Source organism: Spermophilus citellus (genome assembly GCF_964194105.1).
Source record: "Spermophilus citellus genome assembly, chromosome: X".
Taxonomy (NCBI): Eukaryota; Metazoa; Chordata; class Mammalia; order Rodentia; family Sciuridae; genus Spermophilus; species Spermophilus citellus.
This window is the reverse complement of record NC_138190.1, coordinates 145581478-145589315: the sequence shown is the minus strand read 5'-3', so window position 1 is coordinate 145589315 and position 7838 is coordinate 145581478. Positions and strand designations below refer to the sequence as shown.

At 46.7% G+C, this 7838-nt stretch overlaps 1 protein-coding gene across 1 annotated transcript; it reads left to right on the top strand.

The window, feature by feature from the left end:
• Positions 1-5236: 5236 nt before the first annotated feature.
• On the top strand, positions 5237-6334 carry LOC308639564 (melanoma-associated antigen 10-like; the record flags this gene model as incomplete). The annotated part of the gene is made up of 1 exon (XM_081277764.1): positions 5237-6334. One exon carries the CDS (start codon positions 5237-5239, stop codon positions 6332-6334), a length of 1098 nt encoding a protein of 365 aa, XP_081133890.1.
• Positions 6335-7838: the final 1504 nt, after the last annotated feature.

Genomic DNA, 7838 nt, shown 5'->3' with positions numbered 1-7838 from the left:
TGGAGTGCTGAGGAAGTGGAAGCTCCCCGTGAGGCGCCATCTTAAGTCAACCGACACAAGAACCGTTTTCTGAATGAGGCTAAACCTCAGTTTGCTCTCCAGAATCTTACAGGTGAAGTCTTGGTCTGAGGGATGTGGTGTAGGTCCAACAGAGGGTATGTAGAGACCTGTGGTCCAGGCTCAAAGACGATAGTATGTGAGGGGCCCAAGGGAAAAGTTCGGGAACCCCAATCCGGCCCTGCCTTCCACAATAGGTGGCCCCAGGTATTCGGTGGGTTGTGATATTCACTGAGTTTGCTTTGGGGATGGGACAGACGTTAAGACCTTGATTTTTTAAAAATTCTCTCTCTCATTTATATTTATATATATATATATATATATATATATATATATATATATATATATATATATATATGACAGTACAGTGCATTTTGACATATTATGCATACTTGCAGTGTATCTTATTCTAATTACGATCCCATTCTTGTGGTTATACATACTGTGGAGTTTCACTGTGGTACATTCATCTACATACAAGGAAAGTTCTGTTAGATTCATTCCACCGTCTTTTCTATTCCCATCGCCTCCCTCTTCCCTTCATTCCCCTTTGTCCTAATCCATGTACTTCTCTTCTCGCCGCCCCCCCTCCTATGCCTCCCACGCATGCCGTTGTGTGTTAACATCCACATATCAGAGAAAACATTCAGCCTTTGCATTTTGGGGATTGGCTTATTTCACTTAGCAGGATATTCTTCAGTAGGACCTTGTTTTCATGACTGTGCCTCACGTTCGTGTAGCACACAGTACCAGCACTATGTTTATGTCAAGATTTGGATTTTAGGTGTAGCTCAGTATTAGAGAGCTTGGCACACTTGCATGAAAAAAGAAAAGGACAAACTGAGATGCTCAGGATAAACTGAGAAACTCCTGTTACCACTGTTTACTGGTGATGAGTCCTTGCTTCCCCAATGCTGAAGTATAACACCACAGAAGCACACAGAGGCAAGTGTAGAGTGCAAAGTGGAAGCTTTATTAAAGGACAGCAGAAAAGACTTCTCCCCGGAGGAAGAAGGGGATCCTAAAGGCAAAGTTGGAATCCATGGAAGGGGGAGGTCTTCCCTTTTTTACAGCTAAGGTCTTCTTTCAGCTTTCCCACACTCATTTCCTTTGTTTCCCTTTATCTTTCAGTGCTAGAATGCAAATAGAAAGGCCAAAAGGAGGGGCCTGGGTGGGCTGAAGGAGTAATCTGACCAGGAAGGGCCTGGGTGGTTTTTGATTAGCACCTCCATGTTTACTGGGAGCTACTTCATTAACAGTTCCTTAGGATGGGTTCTGGGCCTTGGGGACATTAACATTTCAATTTCCCCAAGTGCAGCTCTGGTTTCCTGGACACCATTCTCAATAATGGTCTCTTGGGCTGGGGATGTGGCTCAACCGGTGACGGTGACGTGGTAGGGCACTTACCTGGCATACGCAGGGTGCTGGGTTTGACCCTTAGCACAACATAAAAATTAAAAAAATAAAGATGATGTGTCTACCAAAAACTAAAGATAAATATTAAAAAGAAATCTCTCTCTCTCTCTCTCTCTTAAAAAATAATAATGGTCTCCATTTTCTTTATCTTACTCGATATTAGACCGAATTTACCTAACTACACTAACTACCTATCTTTAAATCTAGCTTCAGTTCCACCCCAAATTATGCAGGTCTGGATGGAGTGAGGGTGCATACCTATAATTCCAGTTACTTGAGATGCTGAGACTGGAGGATGGCAAGTTCAAGGGCAGCCTAAGCAAATAAGATCCTGTCTCAAAAATTTAAAAATAAAATGTAAAGAGACAGACGTGTTGTTCAGTGGTAGAGCATCCCTGAGTTCAAGAAAATTATACTGATTTGCCTGTGTGGTCAGCTCTGCAGCACACAGGGCCAGATTGGGGGAAATGAGCCCTTCACTCAGCTTTAAAGAACCCTGGTTAGTCTCAAAGGACACAGATCAGCAGAGGATGAGGATCAAAAAACTGACAGAAACCATGTTGAGGAGAGACAGGAAAGAATGAAGGGATCCACTTGATACTGGTAGAGGAGTCCCACAAAATCCAACTCAGCCCTTGAGATCAGACCTGGGAAAATCTAGGCATGATGGGTAGAAGTGCAGTACCTTAACAACCTCAGTTGGGTATCTGACACAAGTGATGCCCTTGGTCTTGGAGGAGGGGCCATATACTACAGAATGTCCAGAACACCATAGAAATCTGCCCCTGCAGTCAGCCCAGGGAGGCCTCATATAAGGTAAAGAAAAAGGTGGTTCCTGACTTTGGCATTCATGTCTGAGTGAGGTTATAGTTTAGTAGCACAAGCATAGGTTCAGGTAAACAAGAAGAGGTGCCCAGACCAGCTAGAAGTCAAGGGGGGCACTGAGGAAGGACTGAGGTAACCTTGAATCAGGCCCAGTCTACTCTCATCCCTGGGAAGCCTGTAGCAGTTTTTCAGGGACTATGATTTCTGACTTTGGCATCTTGGTCCAAGGGAGCTAAGAGACTCAGTAGAAGAAGGAGGGCCTGTTGGCAGTCAGGGTTAGAAATGAGGGAGGACTGAGTGCCCTAGGACACAGAATGGCTGGCATCCAGCCCTGCCCCTGCTTTCAGACTGAGCCTGTCCTTCATTCTGACTCTGGAATCTGAGGGAGGAGGACTCAGTTTAGGAGAGGAGTGGGCTGCTGCCAGGAGTCAACGGGAGGACTCAGGGAGGAAGGAGGGGGCCTTGTACTCCAGATCAAAGGGGGACCTCTACCCTGACAGGCCAGGGCAGGGTGGCCAGAGGCAGCACCTTCCTGTGCTTCCAGGGTGTCAGGGATGAGTGAGCATGATTGAAGTGTGTGTTCTCAGGTCAGCAGGGGGAGGAATCACAGGGGCTTCTGGGAAGTTCAGTAACAGCCCAGATCCACACATGGGAAAACTGCCCCTGCTGGCAGCCTGGGGTGGCTACAGGCAGGACTTTGGGGAAGGGATCCCACACCTTCTTCCCCCTTTGGACCTTCCAAGAGACGGTGGCCTTGGCCTGCAAGTTGTATCTACAGGTCAGCAGAGGGGAAAGGGCCCAGACCCTGTCAGGAGTGACTATGAGTACCTTGAGGACACTCCAGACAAAGGAGGCCCCTGGAACCTGCTGGTCTGTTAACCTGGGGAAACCCCATGCAGCCGTGTCCAAATGTGCTGTCCTCACTTCTGTCTCCTCCAAATCAGGGAGGTGACGCCTTGGTGTGAGAGAGCTCATCAGGACGGCAGAGGAGCCACAGCTGGTCAGCAGAGGGAAGATTCCAGCATCTACTGGGAATCAAGGTGAGGAACTTTGATGACAGGGACTGAATGCCATACCTCCCAAAAGAAGGACCTCACAGAGTCTGGGTTCCCTTGTAATCTACCCCATTCAGGGTCACTGGAAGTAACTCTGGCTCATTTCTGCCTCCTGGTTTGGCTGAGAGGTTTTATATGTGTAGGGACCTTGGTCCAAGAGGTGATAACATGTCAGCAGAGGGAGGAATCCAGGACGTGCCAGACCCAAGGTATGGACTCTACATGAGGACTGAAAGTATCCCCATCTCTGACCCAGTGGATACCACATAGTGTGCCTGCCCACTATAGTCAGCCCTAGGAGGCCCTAAGTGGCAAGATCTTCTGCCATGGGTGCAAATAGGGGAGGTATTCAGGGAGATGGGGTCTTGGTGTAAAGATGTCAGTTCATCTCAGATGGGGTGGTAGTGAGGAAGGGCAGGCGTGGGCATGAGTAAGGACTTGGGTAATCTCTCAGCCCATAATCCATTGGACCCAGGTCCAACCACCAGCCCTGGAGAACCTACACAAGGGCAGTGGGAAACTGTTCACTTCTCTGGGAAGTACTAGGCTCTTGGAGAAGTGAGGAACCTGATGTGACAGGGTAACTTCATCTTAGCACAGGGATCACTATCTGGTCATCAGACACAGGTGTCCCAGTTTACCCAAGAGTAAAGTGAGGACCCTAGGGGAAGGTCAAGGGTCCCAGAATACAGTGGATGCCCCTCAGAAATCTTCCCGTGACCTGCTGTCAGCACAGGAAGCCCAGGCAGGGTTGTAAAGGTTCCTTTATTTTCTGTGTGTCATTGGTTTCAGAGAAGTGAAGGCCTCAATAAGAGGGGATTGGGCTCAGGAAAGCAGAAGGAGGATCTCAGGCATAGCCAGGAGTCAGGTAAGGACAGAGGGAATTTCTTCAATGGAACACGAGGAGCCTGATCCTCACCTGCCCTTTCTTCTCAGCCATGGGACAACCCAGTTCCATTGGCTTTACCTTCCCCTCACTTCCTTTCTGGGTGTCTCACGTAGACAGGGTTTGTTTCAGGATTTGTTAAGGTTTAAGGAAGGTGCCCTTAGATCATTAAAGAGCATCTCATACCTAAGGTGAGGACTGAGCCAGATCCTCCATGGCCAGGACACATGGAACCATTGAATTTGGCCAGCTCTTGCTTCACCTTTGAGAAGGTGTGGCCACATGTGAGGCCCCTCACTGCCTCGTGTTCCTTCACAGGGAGGTGGGCACTTCTTCACAGAGTGTCCTTCAGGCCAGCACATGGGTGGTAGCCAGGTCCTGCCAGGGGAAAGGTAAGGGCCCAGAGTAAGCAGAGGGGACCATCCACCTCAGAACAGTGGGGACCTCACAGAAGGCAGCCCATCCCTCCTATCAGGGCTGGTGGATCAGGTTGTGCTTGGAGTCTGCAACCTGTGGGGCCCCTCAGTGCCTCTTACAAGAACTTCTGGAACCAGGTCGTGAAGGTTTTGTATGAGGCAGTGTCCTCAGGTCCTGGAGCAGAGGAGGCCCAGGCAGTATTTGGAGTCATGGTGTGGTGCACTCTAGGAATGTGTATCAAGGATCCCACACTAAGTAGGACAGAGGGAGTCTCACAGAGCTCAGGCCCCAGAAGCCCTACTATTAACCCTGGGCCTTGTGCTCTGTGGGCTTGCTGTACCCACAGAAGTTGCCTCACTTCCTGCCTCAGGTTTTCAGGAAATAGGCCTACCAGGAGAGGAACTTGAATAGCCCTAGAGCATTGCCCAAAGAGAAGACCTGTAGTGGGCCTTTGTGAGGGGTTCCAAGGGTTCAGTTCTCAGCTAAGGCCCTGACACGCACCTTCTCTCCCCAGGCTGGTAAGTCTTCAACACTAAGCTCCTGTCCATCCTCCAGCTTGCTGTCTTAGACCAGAATCATTATGCCTCGAGCCCCAAAGCGTCGGCGCTACATGCTTGAGGAAGACCTTCAGGCCCAAATGGAGAAACAGGCCCTTATGGATGCCCAGGTTTCCACAGCTGTGGATGAGGAGGATACTTCCTCTTCCTCCTCCACTTGCTCCTCCTCTTTCCCTGGCTCCTCTTCCTCCACTTCCTCCTCTTGCTATCCTCTACTTTCAAGTTCCCCAGAGGAAGATTTTGGTTATGATGAGTTACTAAGTCCTTCCCAGAGTCCTCTGACAGCTTCGTCCTCCCACACTGCCACGACCTCTACTCCATGCAGCCAATCTGATGTCTCCAGCCAAGGAGAAGAGGGTCCAAGTACCTCCCAATCCCTGACAGGTAGTAAGTCCTTGTCTAGAAGTGAGATAGATGAAAAGGTGAATGATTTGGTAGAATTTCTGCTCTTCAAGTATCGAATGAAAGAGCTGACTACAAAGGCAGAAATGCTGAATAGTGTCATCAAAAATTACCAGGAGCACTTCCCTGTGATCTTCAGTGAGGCTTCTGAGTGCATGCAGCTTGTCTTTGGCATTGACCTGAAGGAAGTGGATCCCTCGAGTCACTCCTATGTCCTTGTGACTACCCTTGGCCTCACCTATGATGGGATGCTGAGTGAAGTTCAGGGCATGCCCAAAGCTGGCCTCCTGGTACTTATACTGAGCATTATATTCATGGAGGGCAACTGTGCCTCTGAGGATGTAGTTTGGGAAGCACTGAGTGTTATGGGGGTGTGTGCTGGGAGGGAACACTTCATCTATGGGGATCCCAGGAAGCTTATCACCCACGATTGGGTGCAGGAAGAGTACCTGGTGTATCGGCAGGTGCCTAACAGTGATCCTGCTCACTATGAGTTTCTGTGGGGCCCAAGGGCCCACGATGAAACTAGTAAAATGATTCTCTTGGAATTTTTGGCTAAGGTCAATGGGAGTGATCCCAGAGCCTTCCCGGTATGGTATGAGGAGGCTTTGAGAGATGAGGAAGAGAAAGCCCAGGCCAGAGTTGCCACAACAGATGATGCTACTACCCCAGCCAGAGCAAGTTTTAGTGCCAGTAGCAGTTCTTTATGCCCAAAGTAAGGTCCTGCATAGTCAATAATCAAAGTAGTTGAAGTTCAGACTGGAGTTCGGGAGAATACATTATAAAACGTCCTTGTTTTACTATTTAGGTGATTTGGGAATTTATTTTCCTTTTGGTGTTTCAAAATGTTAATTTTACAAGAAGGTATATGGGACACAGAATCTAAGCTTACAAATTACATTCATCTCACATTCATCCTGTTGCCCACTTTAATAGAGTTTTGCTCTTTTGTACAACAAATTAGGAGGCTTTCTATCTTTTCTGTAATCTGTAACAACATACATAGCATTGGAATTGGAATTTTCTTGGAAATGTGGATGGATTTAGCAGTAAAGGAAAAAATGTAACATATTGACTTTTATTATTGTATTACTTTTAGTCTTATGTTCTGTAAAATTAAAAGACATACACCTAGATTTGTTAACTTAAAATCAAAATTAAATTATAATAAATGAAACCTCTACTCACTGGCTGATTTCTCCCCCAAGCTTTCATTGAACATTCACTATTTTCAAGGACCTGAGTTGGCAGTGGGATACTAGGGTAAACTACACCCACTCTTATCTGTAGAATGGTAATCTAAGTTCAGCAGTCACATCATGAAGATGGTGAAATGTCCTCTAAGACCTAAGAACAAGTAAAGGAGGTATGAGAAGATGGTATTCCAGTGAAGAGCAATCTGGTTTTGCCCTGAACCAAGGTATTTTGGGGCATTGAGAAATTGCAGTTCTGCCTATAGAACTTCATTGTGATTAAAGCATAGTGACTGAGGCCAGACACTCAGATAGCATCTCTTAGGGATTAGAGAGTGGAAATCTGCTCTGAGTAGCTCCTTTTGGATGGTGAGTGGATAAAGCAGGTAAGAATCTCTACCTGGAACAGGTATAAAGGGTATCTTGAGCTCTTACCTAGATATTTTATAATATAGTACACATACTAGGTATTTTAGACCCATCATCTGAAAGCGTTTCTGAAAAATAAGGTCTTCCTGATAAGTAAGTCTGTGACATGTTGCCTCCATGTCAGCCAACTCCATTAGAGAACATTTTAATCAGTTTACCTTTAGTGTAATTTGGACAACTCTAAGCAAGGGGTGATGAGTTGAAATGAATGAAAATAGTGGTTTGGATGAAAAAACAGATAGGAAGGATAGAGCTGTTCCTTAACTAAGATTTTTAGAGCTTCCCAGAGGGGAATGGGTCCTCCAAACCCAGATTTTGCAGTTATGTCCTCTGAGGGAATATTTACTGAATTTAAATCATGAAATTTCAAATTTGGCGGATTAGCTATTCCATGTACTTTTGAATTGCATATTATTTAATATGTGCTGGAGAACAATGACAATATAAACAGTCATTACAGTTCCAATATAGACCAGACACTGTTCTAGGGACTTTAAATATAGTAGTACACACATCCCAACAGTCCTACTGGACAGACCTTCTCAGGCCCACTTCAGAGAAGAAGATTCCAAGCTTCACAGGGTTGTGATATTCCCATGAT